The sequence below is a fragment of the Mycteria americana genome, chromosome 26 (genome assembly GCF_035582795.1).
Source record: "Mycteria americana isolate JAX WOST 10 ecotype Jacksonville Zoo and Gardens chromosome 26, USCA_MyAme_1.0, whole genome shotgun sequence".
Taxonomy (NCBI): Eukaryota; Metazoa; Chordata; class Aves; order Ciconiiformes; family Ciconiidae; genus Mycteria; species Mycteria americana.
In genome coordinates this window covers 1337613-1357055 of record NC_134390.1, presented here as the reverse complement: position 1 = coordinate 1357055, position 19443 = coordinate 1337613, and the positions used below count along the sequence as shown (strand labels likewise).

The following is a 19443-nucleotide window of genomic DNA, read 5'->3' as shown; positions in this document are numbered from 1 at the left end:
CAAACCATGAGACTGGGCGACGAGGGGCGGGTTGTCCCCAGGAGCTTGGAGGGCTTTGGTGCCTGCAGGTCCAGCGCTGCTGGAAGGTAGGGGTGGGAACAAGATGTGATGGACCATGGGGGTGTGCGAGGACGGCGGGTGAGGAGCGCTCACACCCGGCCATCGGCTTCTGGAAGGTGTGGCTGAGAAACAGGGACAAACACGCCGTTCCCACAGCTTTGCTGGTGGAGCTGACACTCCCAGTTAAGCCCAAGGCAAAAGGCATCATCCTCCACGGTGAGGCTGGGAAAGCAACCTTCTGCAAGAAGAGATGGGCTCCACCTCCATCCTCCTCCATGGTGGGCATCCAGCTCCTTCACCGAACGCTGCGGGACTCGCTCCGTCTCCAGGCGCTGCGGCTGCTGCTCTTCCCGGGCATCGCGGAGGAGCAAGATGGATGCACGATGGCTGCAGCCATCCATCCCATGTCCAACCCCGCTGGTGTGAGCTCCTCACCCCCAGCAGGGCTTGAGGCGCAGCCTGGAGTCGGGGAAAGTTTGGCTTGTGCATGAGCGAGTTGAGGGACTCGAAGAGCAGCCTCAGCACAGGGTGACACAAAGATGTCAGGAAAAACGAGGCTGCTCTCAGGGAGGACAGCTCAGCGGGGTCACCAGCCCAGGGCGGAGGGTAGGAAATGACTGAGAGGTGAGAAAGGAGCCAAACATGGTCCTTATTACACCGAACGCTGCTCTCCTGTGCCAGCTAACGCACCCCGGGGAAGTAAGGCTGTTGCAATGCTGCTGAGTCAGCAGGACGAACTGCAGGCAGCTGCTGCCTGCTCCGCTCATGGAGTTTAGAAATCGCCTCCCCTTGGCTCAGGTGGTGTTTTTGGAGGTCAGTTGTCATCTGCCGAGGTGGAGATGCACAGGGAGTGATCCCCTCCTTGGTGGGGAGACCCTGTCCTGGACCTGCTGCTTCTGGCGATGAAAGCATCGGGAGCGTGGCCGTCTGGCAGCCCCCGTGGCAGGCAGCCCGGGAGAAGAGCCCAGGGCTGTTTAGAGAAGCTCCAGGAGCCTCTGGCTGGGGAGTCTTCCTGGCACTGCATCAGGCAAACGCCTGGCCAAAGCAGAGGAACACGGACCGCAAGGGACCAGCCGGTATTGGGCCATCCCTGGGTCTGTCGCAGTGCCCTGGTGAGGAAGCGGAGGAGTGGGTGGTATAAATCATTTGGGGATGGGGCAAGGTTTGTGCTGAGGCTTCCTGAGAAACCACGTCACTGCGTGAGGAGAAGCCAGAAACCAGGCGGTGCCTGTGGGGGACCTTCAGGTGCGGCACCAACACGCGCTGTTGGTCTCTTCGTTATTTTCCTGGAAAGACAAGAAAGGGCGATGCTTGTGGACAATACAACCATGCTCCCTATGGATGAGTTGAGGTCAGACCATGCTGGCCCTCCAGGGACCGTGGCTGGGAAGAGATGGGGAGATGCGTGGAAGAGATGAACTTCTCCAACATCCTCCAGCAGCAAAATGGGTTGAGGAGGTTCTTTCCTGCTCGCCTCGGTGCACTGCTCTCCAAAGGAGAATGGGAAAATAGCAATTTTTAAACCAGCTTCCAGAAGGATGGTGAGTTAGGTCTGGATTATTTTCCTGTTGTGGTTTTGAGTGCAGCCCTGTGAGCAGCTGAGCTGGGCAGTGGAGGGATGTGGATGGAGATCGGCTCGGGGATGAGTGCGATGCCCCTTTGAAAACGGGGAGGCCGTGGCACGGTTCAGAGGCCGTGAAGATGCCCTTGGAGGCAGGGTGGGCGCTGACCTGTTCCAGTCTGGTCACTCCCATGCCTTTGGGTTTACTGGTCAGCACATACGACACGCTCCAGGACTGGGAACCAGTGGGAGCCAGGTCCCCCCCAGACTGTGGTAGCATGGAAGGCTGTGTCTCCTGCTGGATACCCTGGATGCCCACCATCTGGGGACATCTTCCACTGGGATGCACTGAACTGAGCCTGGGCTGGCCCTGCCGTGGGCAGGGAAGAGGCTGGTGACCACACCAGGCACGGGCTGAGCTCCCCCTCGGTGTTACCCGGGGCCATGGAGGCTCCCTGGAGATGGATGGGGAGCGGGATGGGGATAGACCAGCTCTGGGCTTGCCCCAGGAGGGAGATCACACTGGGATAGCCCACAAAACTTACACCCTGAGCAGCCCGGACGCTGAAGCCTGGCTTGTGGTTATGTCTCAGGGTTTCCTTGTGCTGCTGGAGGACCTGGAGGTTTCAACCGAGGCTGGTCTGTGCCATAAGGGGGGCACGGCCTCCAGAGACAGCAGCTGAGGAAGGAGAGATCATTACCTCCAATTAACTGGGGAGCAGAAAGTTGCCCCCAGTTAGCACCAGTTGCACGGGAGCATGTGGCACATCGAGGGACCAAGCCGTGGCACTGATCACCAGCTCGCGTCTCTAATGGACCCGCTGGGCTCTGAGTGGACAAAGACCCCACCGAGAAGCTTTCCCCGTGCTCCTCAATCACCCCCGGGGGTCATGTACGCGAGGAGTGGAGCAATACTGGGATACTGGATTTACCAGCCCTCCTCTCATTCCAGGCAGCCTATAATTAAGCCGTGCACATAATGAGTTTTGGCAAAGTTTGGGTGCAGCCTTCCCGTGAAGCCCTCGGTGGCATCATGCTCCTCCCTCCTCTCCACACCCCCAGGGGACCCACATATAGCAGGAAGCGCCGGGGAGCACCGTCATTCCCGACCTGCTCTCTGGGACACTCTGAAACGCCCAGCCTGCCGTCTACGGGACGATGAAGACCTGGATCCTCCTTGTCGGGGCAGGAGTAGCCCTGGGCTGCGTGTCTGGCAGTGAGTAATAGAGCCTGGCTTTGGCAGAGGGGCTAAACCAGCCCCTCTGATGGGAAGGGGCCAACGATGGGTTGAAAGCAGACGGTGCTGAGGGTGCTGCCATAAGCCAGGAGCTCGGCTGTGCCGGGGCAGCTCGTTCCCTGTGAAGTTGGATCCAGCAGAGCTTCACAGGGGAAAGGGTGAGGGGTGTTTTCATGCTGGAGGGCTTCCTCGAGCTCTGGGGGACTCGCTGGTGATGAGGGTGGCTTATCCTTCTCTTTGATGGGTTGAGACTTCCTCCGGTCTTTAGCCTTGTCCACCAGTTGCTTCCTGGTGCATCTTGCTCTGCTTTCATCCTGCAAGCCCACCTTCCCCTGGCTCCTCCATCCTCCCACGCTGGGGGAGGACAAAGGGAAATATTTTTCTAATGCCTTATCCGCAGTCCCCCTGCGGCCGCTGGAGGTGGGCGGAGGAGCCGGTCAGATGCAATGGAAAATGCAACATGAACTCAGGTGTTTTGCCCTTCAACAACTCTGCGGCTGTAATGAGAGGAGACAGGCTTGGAGAGGTGCTCAAGAATAGCTCTGTCTTTAAGGCAGATGCTGCAACAAGGAGTGGCTTGCGTGCATCAGGTTTTGGCTCCCGGTTGACCAAGATCCTGCATGTGACCAAGTGCCTTCATTGCCATCTTCTTGCACAAAATGTGAACTGTGATCTACTTGCAAGAAGGGAGTTGCGTCACTTCTGACGCTGCCAGCAGGCTGTATCTGACGTTTCAGAAGCAGATGACTCCCCTCCGGATTAACAGTGAGGAGTTTTGCAAGGCCAGTGCAGAAGAGGAGCTGCTTCTGCTGCAAACCAGCCGTCGGGTTGCCCTGAAAGCAGGAGGATTTGCCGTGGTCTCGTCTTGTTTAATGCAAGTGCTAAGTTATTCTTGCTTGAAGGAATAACTGGGCTTACCGTGGCTGGGAAGCTGGGCGGCTTTGCTGGCTTGTGTCGTGGTCCGTCCTTGGCGCACGCTGACCAGAGCTATCGGAGCATCACCCTGACGGACCTGTCTGAGCTGTAACACCTCCACCTTGTAATAACTTCGCTTATCCTTGGCTAGGCAGGACAGCGGTGGGAGATTTTTTGCCTGATTATCTCACAGGCGGCTTGCACCCAGGGTTATATGTGGTTTTGGGGGCCAGGAGCATGTAACTAAATATTTGGGGAGCTCAGACTATCAATAGCTCTTTTGTTGCAAGTTAGTTTGTCTTTCAAATGGGCCCTTTTAGAGGCAGGGTTGATCTTCGGTCTGTGTTTGCACAGCGTAGCAAGGTCTTGAGTCAGGCCAGGGACTCGCGGACGCTGCTCTGACACGAGCCGTAATTCATGTTCATGTACTAAACTGAGCTGAGAGCCGCTGGGAGGGCTCCGTCATGTCTCAGACATTTCCCCACACCTTGGTGAATGGAGCTGCTCAGGAAATAGCTCGTGTTTTCTCGGTCAAAATTTTTTTGGCGGAAGCGAAAATGAGTTTTTTCTTGTCCAAAAAGCTGTGCTCAGGGAGGGATGGATCTGGCTGAAGGGCTAAAAATGAGAAAGAAATATTTGTCTGGCTTTGCGCAGCCAGAAAATATCTACTGGCTGGACCAGCCAAATATCGACTGAGTAGCTGAGTGCGGATGCGCTGTGCTGAGCGCTGCTGGCCGTGTCCTTCTGCTCCAGCCACCGACCCTCGGCTGCAGCATTGCCAGCTCTCCCAGCAGCCCCTCTCTCCCCAAAAGCTCCAGCAGCCCCTCTCAACTCGACTGTCACGAGCGACCAACTGCTCTGCAGCTATTTAGGCTCACGCCTGCGTGAGGAGGAGCGAACACCCTCCTGCAACTGTCCCCCGCGCCCTGCTCACGCTCCCCGTGCGGGGAGAAGCCTCGGCACCCCGCAGCCCAGCCCCGCGGGAAATGGGGCAATGCTGAGCTCGCTCCTCCGAGGATTCTGCGAGGCTCCCGGCCTCAGCTGAGTCACTGCGTACCCCAGTATTGGTGTTTTGCTGCGACATGCTCTGGCAGCACGTGCCCCGGGACTGGGAACGTCTCAGCGGTGACTTATGTGTGGGCAGCTCCTGCCTTGCACAATGCCCCCAAGACCGCTCCTGGAAGATGAGCCTGGATGCGTGATTCAGGCTGACTTATCCCGACTGCCGCTTTGGGAGCGAGAGGGATGCTGTCCTGGGGACAGGGATCTCGGCTGCCAACCCCATCAGAGCTCCAGACCTGGCTGCTCTGCTGCATGGACTGGTGAGACCAGGGTGTCTGGACACCACGAGCATCCCTCACCACCCAAACCATGGGTGCCCCTTCCCTCTGCAGCCCCTGCCAGTTCTCCCTGCATCAGTACGAGCAAAGCTGGGACTAAAGTAGCACCAAAGGGCAGATGGCCTCCAGGAGCATCTCAAGCAACCCCTTCCTACTAACACCTCTCTTGTTATAAAGTGGATTTGCAGACAAGGACCTGGTGGCGAGAAGCCAAAAGGGAGTCAGCAGTGTGCCCTTGCCGCACGGTCAACCAGCCCAGGTTGGACTGGCTGGTGGGGCGAAGAGGTTACTCCTCTCTCGTCAGCACGCGTGGGACCTTGATTATGTGATTCTGAAAAACACAAGTAAATTTGGGTAAAATGCAAGACAACAGAGCAAGCAACACGGGCGCAGAGAGAAGCCAGCAAGCGTGACACTTGGAGGCCACTCTCATGGCCGCTGTATCAGGATTTGCCCTGAGGGCATGTTTCACCTGCTGGAGTTCAAGGCAGGCAAGCCAGAGGTGTTTAAGATGTTGCGTGATTGCAGGTTTGCAAGGGAAAGCACCACCCTTTCCCCAGGGATCGCTTTGCAGGCTGGCAGCTTGGTTGGGACATGGCTTCTCAGCACGTCTTGGAGATGGTCACCTCCCTGGCTGGGGCAAAGGGATGACAAGAAAGCCATGCCCGGGCTGCCTGCTGTCCCGTTCCTCCCGGCTGGAGCTGATGGGCAGCACAGAGGATAAGGCACCTTCCCTAAGCTCACGGTCTCTGGGCTGTCTCTTAGTACAAACCCAGCATCTTGGTCTCCTACGGCCCCTCTTCGCTCGATGGCAAGCGTCCATCGTCCATCTGAGACGTGGCACTTGTCCTATTTAAAGCAGGGCTTGAGTCGCTGTGTTATTTTTAGCTTTGCCACCATGTGTAATAAAGCACATGCTCCACGACACATTTATCGTATAAATAGCTCAGGAAGGAGTTTCCAGTTTTCCCAGCATTGCAGAAAGAGCAACGGTCGGGTTGCAAATAAGGGTGTCTGGAATGTGGCACTCCTCCTCCGGCCCAGAGATGGCAGGACCTGGGGCACTCCTGCTAAGCCTGGCGTTAAAAGGGTGAATCAGAAGGAGCAATTAATAGTGGGGAGCCAAGAACGCGTTTCCTGGTGTGAAGTGGCCCTCACGTGGTGGACGTCCGTGACCAAAGAGGAGTGACCCGTAGCGATGCGCAACCCGAGGATTCAGCCGGTCAAAATGCCACCCCTAAACGCTGACAAAGGATCCCAAACAGCTCCGGGGCAGCAGCCTGGTCCTTCAGGCTCTCCCAGGAGGGGAGCGTGGGCAGAAGGAGGAACGGTCGCAGGTCGGGGGCTGGATGGGGCAGGGCGGTCAGTCCGTCCTGCGGAGCACGCTCTTCTTTCTCTCTCCCAAAGACCTGTACACGGCCCCCGACTCCTGCGAGGGACGCTGCGAGGAGCCCTACAGCGAGGAGGATGAGTGTTACTGCAACGCCGAGTGCGAGAGGTACCGCAACTGCTGCGAGGATTACTACAGGCACTGCCGACCTGGTGAGCGTCCTCGGGTGATGGGGAGGCTTGGAGGGGCTGCTCTGCCCCTGGGGCTGCCGGAGCCCAGCTACGGGGTGCGAAGGGGTTGGTTGCAAGCGTGTCTCTGCCCGTGCATTTGTGTGCGTGGTCCCGGGCAGCCCCCAGCCCGTGTCTCCATCACTCAGCTCCTTTTTCTTCCCCCCCCCGGCTCCGTGCAGGTGGAGAATGGGCCGAGGAGGCAGCGCACGCCCGTGCCAGTGGTGAGTAGCTCCGCTTCGGAGCACGGGCGATAAACCACCATCCTGGTTTCGCCCACGCGCTTTGGGGCAGCTCCATCCTCTGCCGCCCGTGACTCTTGGGGGTCAATGGCATCGGGGTGTCGCGCCGGTTTCTGGCCGCGTACGTGCCCGTGCCGCCCTGTCGCCGGCCGCTCCAAGCCGCTGCGTGTGGTCGCTGAGCAGAGGGTGCGGCGAGACCCCCGGCGTCACCTGCCTGTTTACCAGCAGCGTTATCTCCCTTCGCCAGAGCTGGGCGAAGCGGGCAGGGGCAAGCTGGCGTTTGCACCCCCTGGTCACCAGGCACCTAAAACGTGGGAGATTGAGAGGGGGGCTGATCCCAGCACACGCGCGGCAAAGAGCAGCGTCGTGCCTGGGAGACGGGGACTGACGCTTCCCAGCTCGCCCAGTGCTTAACGAAAGGCTCCCGTGCCTGCAGCCCTGTGGCCGGCTCTTTTCCCCAGGGCGTGGGGTCGGTGCGGGTTGGGAGTCCCCTGCCACCCCTGCACCCCTTAACCCTCCGTGCCGAGCACCGGGCTCTCACGGTGTCCCAGGATCGTGACACCCGTGCATCGGTGCTGCATCACCCTCGCTTCTCCGTGGGCAGCTAATCCGCAGCCCCGGGAGCTGCTGCCCGCTCTTGCCAGTCTCCTGCCTCTCCTTGCAGAGGGTTTCTCCAGCGTCCGGGACGCCATCACCGACGAGGACCTCCTGCACGTCTCCGAGCAGCTTTACAAGGCGGATCACAACAAAGCCCGGCCAACCGACATCGTCATTAACCCCCAGCACCAGGCGTCCCCTGACGAGACAGGTGACCAGGAGGACCGCTCCCCGCAGCCGTGAGTGTGCGCCAGCATCCTCGGGGGTGGCCAGGGGCCACCACGGCAGAGGCCATCCAGCTAGGCAAGGCGCGGGGCCGGTTTTGGAGGTTCCCCACTGAGCGCGGGATCCGCTCTCTCCCAGGCTCTACAAATACGTCAATGAGGAGCTCTTCTCCAAACCCACCTATGCAAGCTTCATTAAACTGCTGGACAACTACCAGAGGGTGACTGGCAGGGAGGAGGACGTGACGGCGGAGGAGCTGAGGGAGCAGGACAACTTCCTCAAGGAGGTGATGAAAACCGAGCTCATGAAGAAACTCTTCGCCTTCCTCCACAACAAAAGTGAGCGTGGAGCAGGGCAGGACTGAGCAGGGGGAAAGAGGTGCCTGGGCACCGGGCATCCGAAAGGAAAGCCCCAGCTGGGTGGGAGATGACCTGGGAGGATGCAGACTGGAGGAGCACGGGAGCGGGCTCTCCGGGGCTGCCAGGACGTGGGAGAATCGAGCAGGGCAAAGCTGAATTGTTCCCGAGGGGGAGGACTGGATCGGGGATGGGGGGGACCCCCGGCTCTGCCTCCCCCCGTGCTCCCGTCCCGGGACACTGCTCCCACCTCTCCCCGCCACCTTGCCTGCAGACCGCTATGGCTCCGAGCAGGAGTTCGTCGCCGATTTGAAGGAGATGTGGTTCGGCCTCTACTCCAGAAGCAACGGCGAGCCTGACTCCAGCGGCTTTGAGCACGTCTTCTCAGGTAGAGCCCACGCCGGTGGGACGGGAGGTGCCGGGCAGCGCCAAGCTGGGGGGCTCACCCCAGGGTCTTGCTTGTGTTTAGGGGAGGTGAAAAAAGGGAAAGTGTCTGGATTTCACAACTGGATTCGGTTCTACCTCCTTGAAAAGCGGGGCATCGTCAACTACTTCAGCCACAACTTCAACGGGCCGGTAAGCGATCCCGGGGGTCTGTTGCCGGCAGCGCTGCACCAGCCGGCAGCATCCCGAATCGGCCGCATCCCAAATGAGAAGCATCGGAGATGCTCACGCTGCCACGTCCCCTCTGCCTGCCTGGGTGGACCCGGGGATGGAGGCAGGGTGGGAAAGTCCAGAAAAGACGACGCAATGGGCAAAAGGGGCTCCCAAACCACGAGGGGGAGATTTGAGAGACCGGGGGGGCTCTGTCTGGCAGCCCCTCAGACCAGCTGAAAGCTGCTCTGGATCTGTCCCTGGAGAGGGTGTGAGGATGCCTGGCTTCACGTGCACATGAGCTCTGCTTGAATTCCCTGCCCTGCTGCACCCGGAGCCATGGGTCTGATCCTTGAACCCCCTTTCTCTAGTGGGACACCTACCCCGACGTGCTGGGGCTGCAGTTCAGCTGGGACGGCTTTTACAAGGAGGTGGGCTCTGCCTTCATCGGCTGCAGCCCCGAGTTCGAGTTTGGCCTGTACACGTTGTGCTTCATCGCGCGTCCTGGCAGGGCGTAAGTACCGTACCTGTCTGCCGCCGTCTGTCTGTCCTCTGGCCGGGGAGCCGGCAGTGCCCTCCTGAGCCCGATCAGCAGCCGGGTCGGCCCCTGAGCCCGGCACAGCTCTGGGGCATCGCGGGTAGGGAAGGCTGGGGAGGGAGCAGTGCTGGTGTGGGGACACCGAGAGCACCCCGGAGATGCGATTGTGGGGTTCAGGGATAGAGCAGCGCTGGTGTGGGGACGTTGGGAGCACCCCGGAGATGTGATTGTGGGGTTCAGGGATGGAGCAGCGCTGGTGCACAGACAACAAGAGCATCCTGGAGATGCAATTGCCGGGCTCGGGGCTCAGGGATGGAGCAGCACTGGTGGGCAGACACCAAGAGCACCCCGGAGATGTGATTGTGGGGCTCAGGGATAGAGCAGCGCTGGTGTGGGGACACTGAGAGCACCCCGGAGATGTGATTGTGGGGTTCAGGGATGGAGCAGCGCTGGTGTGGGGACATTGGGAGCATCCCAGAGATGCGATTGCCGGGCGAGGGGCTCAGGGATGGAGCAGCGCTGGTGGGCAGACACCAAGAGCACCCCAGAGATGCGATTGTGGGGTTCAGGGATGGAGCAGTGCTGGTGTGGGGACATTGAGAGCACCCCGGAGATGTGATTGTGGGGCTCAGGGATGGAGCAGCGCTGGTGGGCAGACACCAAGAGCACCCCAGAGATGTGATTGTGGCGTTCAGGGATGGAGCAGTGCTGGTGCACAGACAACAAGAGCATCCCGGAGATGCAACTGCAGGGCGAGGGGCTTGGGGATGGAGCAGCGCTGGTGGGCAGACACCAAGAGCACCCCGGAGATGTGACTGTGGGGTTCAGGGATGGAGCAGTGCTGGTGTGGGGACACTGAGAGCACCCTGGAGATGCGATTGCCGGGCTCAGGGATGGAGCAGCGCTGGTGTGGGGACATTGGGAGCATCCTGGAGATGCGATTGCCGGGCGAGGGGCTCAGGGATGGAGCAGCACGGGTGTGCAGACACCAAGAGCACCCCGGAGATGTGACTGTGGGGCTCGGGGATGGAGCAGGACTATGACACAGTCTGTGTCCCCACAGATGTCACCTGAGCCTGGGCGGCTACAGCCTTAGCATCCAGACCTACACCTGGACCAAGTCAACCTATGGCAACGGCAAGGGGTACATCGCCACCGCCTACGTGATCTCGCCCTGAGGCTGGGAAGAGGGCGGGGGGGGCAACTGCAGCCCCGCTCTGGGGCCCTGGGCCGCCCCACACCAGGAGCCTGCGGCACTGGTCAGGACTGGTCCCGCTGTGGGAGGCGGAGGGCTGCGCTGCAGGACCAGCGCAGGTCCCAGAGGGAGCTGGGCAGGACGGCGGTGGCCGTGCCCCGCGCGGAGGCAGCGAGGGGCTGGAGGCGGCAGCTGCAGCAGCCCCGGTCCCAGCGCGTGTCGTGTCCCCCAGTCGCAGCAGAAGAGCAGGGGGCAGGGAGGGACTCGCAGTGGAAAGTAGCACCCCCGAGCGAAATAAATACTGACCCTGGAGGGAGAAGTATTCGATTCCTCCGCGCCGGAGCTGCTGCTTGCCACCCGGCCTGCCCTCTGCCCGCTCAGCGGCTTCCCCTCCCCGTCACTTCTGTGCCATGGAGAGGGCAGGTACGGGCCCAGGGTGGGCGTTGGGACCCCCGGGTGCTGCCAGGGCCCCATCCAGCCCATGGGGTGTAGCAGGATGGGCTGCACGCCCTTCCCCTCTTGCTGCAGCCTCCAGCCCCGGAGCTCCCCGGTAAGGCTGGCGCAGCGAGGGACGTGGATCATCGTGCGGCGATGATCCCCCCCACCCCTCCACGAGCCCTGCCTGGGGTGGGGGAGTGGATGGGGGGGGGCCGCAGGGCTGCAACCCCCCCCCCCCATTCCCTGCAGGCAGCCGGTCCCGCAGCCCCAAGGTCGTGCTTGCAGCTCGCAGCGGCGCTGCAGCCTGCCTGGGGGGGGGGGGGGGGGTCACCCCAGCAGGGAGCTGGCTCTTTTGGGGATCCCAGGGGACAGGGGCACGTTAACAGACGGGACCCTCATCCTCATTTATCTCCACTGCGTCCACCGAGCAGCCCCTCATGGCCGTGGGTCTGCTGGTGCGGGATGCTGGAGGGGGGAGGATACTGGGCAAAGCGAGCTTCTGCTGGCCGGGGTCAGTGCCACCATCTGCGCCACGTACTCCTTCACCGTGACACCCAAAACTTGTCCCCTACCTTCCTTTATCCACCCCTGCACCCAGCTTCTCCGGATGCAGTGGGCTCAGCCTCGGGCCCCGCCACCTCTGAGCCCCGGCAGCCGCTCGTGGGTCCTGCCCCGAGGAATTGCCCCACTTGGGGACCGAGGAGGCGGCGGAGGTGCTGGGCCCCCGGGTCCCTGTCCTAGAGACAGCCTCTCCCTGGGGACCATCACAAGGAAATTAGGGTCTGCGGTAGGTGCATCCTCCATCCTCACCCAGCTGTGCTCTCTCTGGGGGCCATGGGTCCCCAGAGCCCCCCCCCCCCAACCCCACACCCAGAGCTGGGGCTGCTCAGGGCTCCAGGTGCTTTTCTCAGCGCCGCACGCTGGGGGACAAACCCAGAGCCCCCCTTGGGCAGCGGGACAGACAGCTTTGGCGGTGGGATCCCCAGGATGGCACCCACCATAACTCCATTCGCCCTCGGGAGAAGACCCCTGCCAGCCCCACCGCTGCCTGATGATGCCAGCCCTGCCCGAGAGCTCCCCTGAGGCATTGGGATCCCATCAGCACCCCCGTGTTCAGCCCCCTCTCCTGCTTACCCCCCCCCCAGGTTGGGGTGGGCAGCAGGCAGGACAGCCACCAGCTCCGAGCAGCCGCTCGCCGCCCCCTCCTCCTGCCTGCACCCCCAGTGCTGGCAGGGCAGGCAGCAGCCGGGGTCCCAGGGTAGAAATGCTGCGCGGCAGCTCCCAGGCAGGACCGGGGAGATTTGAGCTGCCTGACAGATGGCCGGCTGCAACAGTTCCTGGGGAAGGGGTGGGAGTCCCCGCACCATCTGCCAGGGGTCACAGGTGACCCCCAAACCCCGCCGCAGGGGAGGGGGGCATGCCAGAGCTTGATTTATAGAAATGCACTGGGAAACTGGGGAAGAGACGGTTCGGGGGGACCCGGGATGGGTGCAGGTCGGCTCCCCGCTGTCGGCTCCCTTCCCGGCAGCGTGGACGTCACTCCTCTCCGTGCCCCAGAGCTGGGGCGCGTCAGGGGCCGATTGCAGGAGCCGGGGGGGGGTTACGCTGCAGATTCAAGCGCTGCGGGGCAGCCCAGGACCCTGGCCAAGGTAGATGCTCTCACGGCGGAGCGGATTGCGAGGGGCAGATCGCACAGGGCAGGGCACAGCCTGGCTGCGGGATGAGGATGCTCCAGGCGCCTTCATCCTTGCTAGAGCCCGTCCGGAAGGTTTTCACCGGAGCTATCAAGAGGCAGCGGGTGGTTGCTGCTCGCTGCAGGACTGCGCTGGCACAGGACCCAGCTCCTCCTCCTGGTTCTGCATCCCCCAGCCCGCTCCCATTCCTGCCCGCCTTGCCACCAGCCTCCTTGACGCCAAACCTCTCCAACTAGAAGGACCCTGGTGCCCTCAGGCGTCACAGACGGGGCCAGTCCCCTGCCCACGGGTCCCCTGTGCCCTGCGGTCACTGCCAGCCCTGCACCCAGGGCTGGGAAGCTGCTTTTCCAGCATCCGTTTCTGGGGTGAACGGAGACAAAACCTCGCAGAGAACGGTCACCCGCCCTGGCCCGGGTTGCTGCCGTGGCGGTGGGTGTAGCGCTGGGGGACTGGCCAGTGCTTGGAGATGCTCAGGGGATGCCGGAGAGCTGCTCTGCACTTCGTCCGCATCCAGAAGAACCCCCCCTCCACCCCACCCCCCCGGTTGCCGCAAGCCATGGGGGAGCAAGGAGGGACAAGGTGGGCACTTTCCTGGGGGTCTGCTGGTCTGCTGGCTGCCCTGCTTGCGTCAGTCCTGGCTGTGAGCTGTAAGGCAGCAGCTTGCCAAGGCCAGGAGGCTCCAGGTCATACCCAGCCAGCCAGGCCAGGCAGAGCAGAGGAAAGCTAGCCATCGGCGGGGCTCCCTGCCCCCCAAACTCCCTGCCCACCGCTGGCAGAGACACCACAGCATCCTCTGCAGCGTTACCCTCCATCCGAAGGACCCCCTGGTCCTCCCCAGAGCCAGCACATCCCTCCGCAACTTTCTTCCCTTGGGTCCAGCTCCCGGGACGGGACCGTCCAGCCCTTTGGCCAAGGGGAGCAGCACGGTGGGACCCGCCAGCTTCACCCGAAGTGTTGGGAAATCAAACAAAACGAGTGGAGAAGAAAGGGAAGGGCAGGAGAGGGGTGGAGAGGAGGGGCAGGTGTCAGCAAGCTGCCTCCAGCCATCTGTTGCCAGCTCGGGGACTCCAGGGCCCCCCAGCTCCGTGCCTGACGGGGACAACGCTCGCTCTCGGGGGCGGGGGGGGGGGGGGGGGGGACACGGCGAAGTCGCATCCCCCACCTGAGCGCAGCCGCATCAGGGAGTTTCGGAGGGGGATGCTGGCCCTCCCTCTGCGGGGCTCGCGGGCTGCCTGGGTGCCTTCGCCGCAGCTGAGTTCAGGGGGAGGCTCGGGCGTGGAGGGAGGGTTGGGGTATCCCCTTGGCTCCCCCTAAAACTGTCTGGCCAGATATGCCCCCCCCTTGCCCACAGAAGGGGTGGGTGTAGCAACCGCCTGCAAACCAGGGCCGGAGCTTGGGCTTCTTCGCCTGATCCGGGCCGAGCGGGACCAAAAACCTCCAGGCAGCATCGCTTTGGCCCTGCAGCGGAGATGCTCCCGCCTTACCCCAATATTAGGACAGCCGGACCCCGAGCACAGCTCCGTGGGGGTGATTTTGAGCCGCTAGCACGCGCGGGGTGTTTTTCCCATGTTTTCTGTGTTTTTTCCCGTGCTGTGCTGGGCACAGAGAAGCGGGAGGAGGAGAAATGAAAGGCTGCCCATGGCACCGTCCCTCCCCTGCCCTGCCAGCCCAGGGGCAGCGGTGCTCCGTCCGTCCCCGGAGCTTGGCTTGGGCTCCCTACGTCGAGGTTCATGCCAGGCCAAGATGAACCACACCTGGATGAGCCGGCGGGCAGAGGCCGGGGCGAGGAGGGCTTCCCTTTGGGCTACGCGGGGTGCTGGGAGGCATCCACGGGGCTTGCAGACCCAGGCTCCTCCGGAGAGGCTGCTGGAGGCCAGGCGGGACACCCCGAGCATCTCCCAGGACAGCCGCACGCGTGCGCCCGAATCATTTCCCCTACCCCTGGGCAAGGTGAGCAAGGGAGGCAGGAGAGGTCCCCCACGTTTTGAAGGAGAGATGCTGAAAATTCGGGGTCCTGGGTGGAGGGATGCTCTATCAGCCACAGGTCCTTGCTCCAGCTCATCCTGTTCTCACCCTTGGAAAGAGCCGAGCTTTCTGAAGAGATCCCTCCAGGATTTATCCTGGCACGGACCGTGGCAGCCCGGGCATCACAACTGAGGGCTCTGGACAGCCGCAGCCCCGGGTACCACCACCGGCTCCCAGCCATTAGAGCTTTTGCAAAGTGAGGATGAAGAGGGTTACAGCTCCATCTGAGCCCCCATAAGGCAAAGCCTCCTGCATTATATCCTAATCTGAGAGGCCTTGGGGACCGTGACTCTAAGTGGAGACTCTCTAATCCCCTCCCGTAAACGATACGGCACTAACTGCCCCGATGGGACTCTGGCCACATCTGGTAGGAGAGCCTGCCGGGAGTGCCCGGCTATACCTTTTGCTAAGAGGATGAGGATGCAGAGGGGAATATGCTAAACCATTTATGCCGCGGGCACTTTTTTATCCGCTGCGATCGGATGTCTGAGCTGGCAGGACGGGATCTCCATCTGGATGTACGGCCCCGGCCCTCAGCTTGCTCCCCGGCCAGCGTCCCTCCTCGCTGCCGGCCGCCGGAGAAGCACCGCTGGGATGCTCCTACGAAAAGCCCAGTGTGGATACGGCCACCTCCCTTTGCTCAGCGCTTTAAGGGGGGCAGAAATGCCCCCCACCGATGAGCCCAACGCTCTGCCCCGTCCCCGGCACGGCTCGGCACACGGCTGCGATGCTCAGCTGTATGGCGAGGGAGATGCTGACCTGTGTATAGGAAACTCCGAGGTGGCTCGGAAGCCCTCTGTCCCAGCCCTGAGCACAAGTTAACTGAGAAAACCACCCAAAACAACCCAGCGCACGCTTGCAGGGCGGGCTCCGAGAGCAACCGGCTGGAAGGGACCGTGGGGCAGCATCCCCCTTCTCCCCCAGCCCACCCCGGGATGCAGCGGAGACGGGTCGAGCCCTGCCGCGGTCGGGGTAGGAGGCCAGCCAGGGTTTAGGTACGGTAAATCCTCCTTTTACAGTGATTCATCCCGAGGACGAAAGGGGTGGGGGAGAGCAGAGTCCCCCCCCCAGCAGCCGGGGAGGGGGCGCGGAGCATGGCTGACAGCTGGGCTGGGGGTCCACCCCCGAGCAGGGGTTAATGAGCGAGCGGGGCCGGGAGCCGCCGCGGCAGCGTCCGTTAGCCCATATGGACACGCGAGCGGCGGCAGCGGTGGGGGGGATCGGCACGTGCCGGCGTCCTGCCCCGCGTTTGGGGTGGCAGAGCCCCCTCTCCTCTTGTGCTGCCAAAAGGTACCCGGGATGCAGGGCTAGGTCGTCGATGCCCCAGTCCAGAGCTGGTCCCCCCATCCCTCCTGCATCCCCCCCATCCCAGGGATGCTCTTCCTATGATCGAATAAAGACCACCGGGGAAAAAACAAGACCGCAGCGTTTCACCTGGGGGGCCCGACACCCTGCAGGGCAGGGGGTGGGAGCACGGCGAGGACCACGCACCCACCGCCGGCACTGCCTCCGCCCCGGCTGTGGCAAGGCGAGCAGGCAGGGATGCCTGCGCTGCCGGACCGCAGCTGGGTCCGGCCGTTGGCGAGGCAAGCCGAGGTCGCATCCGTTGCCCCCGAGCTTCAGCTAACGGCCGGGAGCCCGCTGGGCCCCCTCCGTACCTTTCTCTGCTCCCCGCGGGGACGCTGAGCAGCCAACTGTTCCCCGCAGAGGCTGGCGGGCTGCAGCCCGGGCTAATCCAATCCATCAGGGGGGTAATGAGCTATGAAAGTGCGGATTCAATTAAGGGGGATTGCGACGGAAGGCAGAGCCCGGCGGCAGACGGAGAAAGGAGCCCGCTCCCCTCTGAAAGGGTCCATCTGTGCCGCCGTGTCCCGTCTTTGTGCTCCCTGAAAGAGCCGGCGCGGCACAAAAGCAGCCGAGTCCCCGCCGGGTGCTGGCGCTGCGCAAGGGTCCGGTGATCCCGGCGGCCCTGGGGGGGAAACTGAGGCATGGTACGGTTAAGGGAGCAGCTTATGGCACCCGTAGCAGGGTTTGGAGGGCAAAAGCGTGCACCCAGCTCTCTCGATGCTGGTTGCAACCTCGTTTGCAGGTGATTTAATTTTTAGTTGTGAGTTAGGTGGGTTTTGCGGAGGGCTGCTTGCCCAGGGGATCTCCTTCCAATAGCCCCGTGCGGCTGCTTGCTCAGCACCCCACGCAGAGCACGGGGGGGGGGGCTGTGGGAGGCAGGATGAGCCCCCAGCTTTGGGTTAGTCCTCAGGGCTGGGCTGGTCCTGGTGCCACCTGCCTGTCGGTGCCCATCCCCTCGCCCGGGGAGGGCTTCATGCGTTCCCGGCCGGGTGACATCCCAGTGTCCCCCTCAGCCTCCGGGCACCTCCAGGGCTGACACCGGCTCGGGCATCTCGTGGGCACGTGGTTGAATCCGGCAAGCTTAATCCTTCGCAGAAACCCATATTGAGTCACCGCACATGGGGAGAGCGAGAATTGGAGCCTCAGGGTTTGCTGGGGTCAGCGCCCCAGTTTCCCCCTCCGGGAGCGGCTGGGGGAGGTGGCGGTGCCGTGGGTGGGTGCCTGCAGGGTCTTCAGCACCTGCCTGCCCTTGGCTCACATCTCTGGGACTCCTCGTGCATCGCTTGGGCTGGAAATACCCCCCGAGGCCTCTTCATCTGAGAGGCTCCTGCCTGATTACAACTTGGGAGGGATTGGGCCCAGGACGAGTTTAAAGACAGGATTATTCCTGTACAAATTCTGATTAAACCATCCCCAAACCCTCCTGCTACAAGATTAAGCCGAGCTCTAATCTCGCCCGAGCAGCAAGACTTCGTCAATAACTCCAAATCTCTCCGCTGTTAGTTTATCTGGTGGGGATTAAGCTGGGAGGTTCCTGAACTTGTATTATAATATAAAAAAACAACAACGACGACGAAAAAAACCTCTGTACGTGTGCTAGCCAGTGCATGACAGCTGCCATCGCCCACGTCTCAGCCAGGGATGGGGCTGAATGAAATGCCCGGTGCCACCCAGATGCCAGCGTGGACTCCGGGGATTGCCCAGGGCTGCCCGTCCCTGCCCGCGCTGCCGCCGGTCCCGAGGGAGCTGCTCAGCCGCGGGATGGGGCGTGCGGCCCCGGTCCCCTCCAGCACAGGCAGTGGGGCTGCCTCTTCCCGCAGGCTGATTCGGGGGTGTTTCAGGCTGCCGGCCCTCGCCGGGAGCCCACGTCCTTGCGTGCCGGGCTCTTGCTCTTGCGGGACACAATTTACTGGCCAAAGAGCCGCCCGGCCGGTGACGGCAGCCCTCAGCAGGGCGGGCTGTGGGACGGCTGCGGGCTGGCACAGCTTGGGGACCAGCAGCCGCATGCCCGCAAGCTCTCCGTCCGCTCTGCTGGAGCACCAGGGCTCGGGTCCCAGTGACACCTCAGGAACGTCCCTCAAACGTGATCTCTGAGATCACGTTCCAGACCAGGGGGGACAGTGGGAGAGGGGGAGAAGGCTCAAGTGCTGCGTGCGGCATCGGCCGAATGGAGGCCGTGGTCCTCCCTCACCCCGGCCACCACTCCCTGCAAGCCCAGCCGGGGTAAGACTCAGTTCACGGTGGCATCTGCGTCCCCTTTCTCTGCGCTGTCACCACACTCTGGCTCAGCTCTGGACACCAAAGAGGGACTCGGGAAGGAGGGGACCCTGTGAGGGGGGGGTCTCCTGCTGCTGGAAGCTGGCACAGGGTGAGTATTGGCCAGGTACTCGGGGGTTCATCAGTCAGGGATGTTCTGAGACTCCCCAGAGTCCAGGGGAAGGGGTGACACCTCTACCAGCTGCGTGACAGTCCCTCTTGGTCACCCTGAGCTCCCCTCGGGATCAGCCAGCCCACCAGGACCCACTACAGCTCCAGGGTAAGACCGTGAGGTCCCCAACTATAAGCAGGACCCTTTGCCAGCACCAAAATCCCTTTGGGTGCCAGGAGGACCCACAGCACCTTTGGAGCCAGGCAGGGTGGGGACGGGGAAGGCTGGGACGGCTCCCCGAGGCGAGGGATGCTCCGGCGCTGGCCGCGGCCGGAGGGAGCAGATGCCGGGGGAGCGTTTCCCCTAATCCCTTGGACCGGTCCCTGCTGCGTAAACACTCTGTACAGCTTTGCAAACAGATTGAACCACGGCTGATCTGGAGCGCGGCAAAGAGCTTAGGGGCTCGGCGGAGCCAGCGCCGGGATTTGTGCGAATTACCCGCCCCGCACTGGTGGGAAGCTCCAGAGGAGCCGGAGGGATGGGGAGCCCCGTCCCACCTCTGCCAGGCTGGATGTGGGAAGGGGACCTTGCCCTCCCCCGGGTCCCCTGGCCCGGGTAGGGCGCAGGGGGCGTAGCGGGGTGGTGGGGCAGCCACGGCTCCCCAGTTAGATGGATGAGGTGCAGCCTTTGAAAGCTCACAGGACACCCCAACCCAGGGCGTGCTGGCTGGGGCACTGCAGCTGAGGCTGGCCAGGCTCTTCTCCCAGGCATCCATCCCCACAGCGTATCCGAGGGGATCAGTCTCCTGGTCCCGTGGTCCGAGGAGCTGGGTAGCCGGAGCCGCACGCACAGCACTCCAGGGCTCGGTGGGATGCCGGGCGGATGGACCGGAGGACGCTGGATGACGCAGGGATGGGGACGCCCCGTGCACAGGAGTTACCTGCCTGCCCAGCCGTGTCCAGCAGCTTGGACTCATGGAAAGAAGAGACTGGTCCTGAAGGCTGCAAACATGCAAGTGATGGGTTGGTTTCCAAGTCGTGGTGTGAGCCTGAGGGTCACAGCTTTGCACAAGCCCAGTTTAACCCTCGATGCCTGCTGGGTGCAGACAAGCTGCGTCCTGGCACATCCCAGTTTCCCCAGGATCACGCCTGGTG

At 62.5% G+C, this 19443-nt stretch overlaps 1 protein-coding gene across 1 annotated transcript; it reads left to right on the top strand.

Moving 5' to 3' along the window:
• Positions 1-2734: 2734 nt before the first annotated feature.
• On the top strand, positions 2735-10659 carry ENDOU (endonuclease, poly(U) specific). Its single transcript, XM_075525523.1, has 9 exons — positions 2735-2837; positions 6521-6655; positions 6853-6894; positions 7577-7748; positions 7873-8072; positions 8365-8478; positions 8560-8666; positions 9056-9198; positions 10286-10659. Exons 1-9 carry the CDS (start codon positions 2780-2782, stop codon positions 10398-10400), a joined length of 1086 nt encoding a protein of 361 aa, XP_075381638.1. The 5' UTR covers positions 2735-2779; the 3' UTR covers positions 10401-10659.
• Positions 10660-19443: the final 8784 nt, after the last annotated feature.

Coding starts and splice junctions, on each gene's coding strand:
- ENDOU (XM_075525523.1), top strand. CDS start 2,780: ATGAAGACCTGGATCCTCCTTGTCGGGGCAGGAGTAGCCCTGGGCTGC. Junction 2,838..6,520: donor CCTGGGCTGCGTGTCTGGCA/GTGAGTAATAGA, acceptor TCTCTCCCAAAG/ACCTGTACACGGCCCCCGAC. Junction 8,073..8,364: donor CGCCTTCCTCCACAACAAAA/GTGAGCGTGGAG, acceptor CCTTGCCTGCAG/ACCGCTATGGCTCCGAGCAG.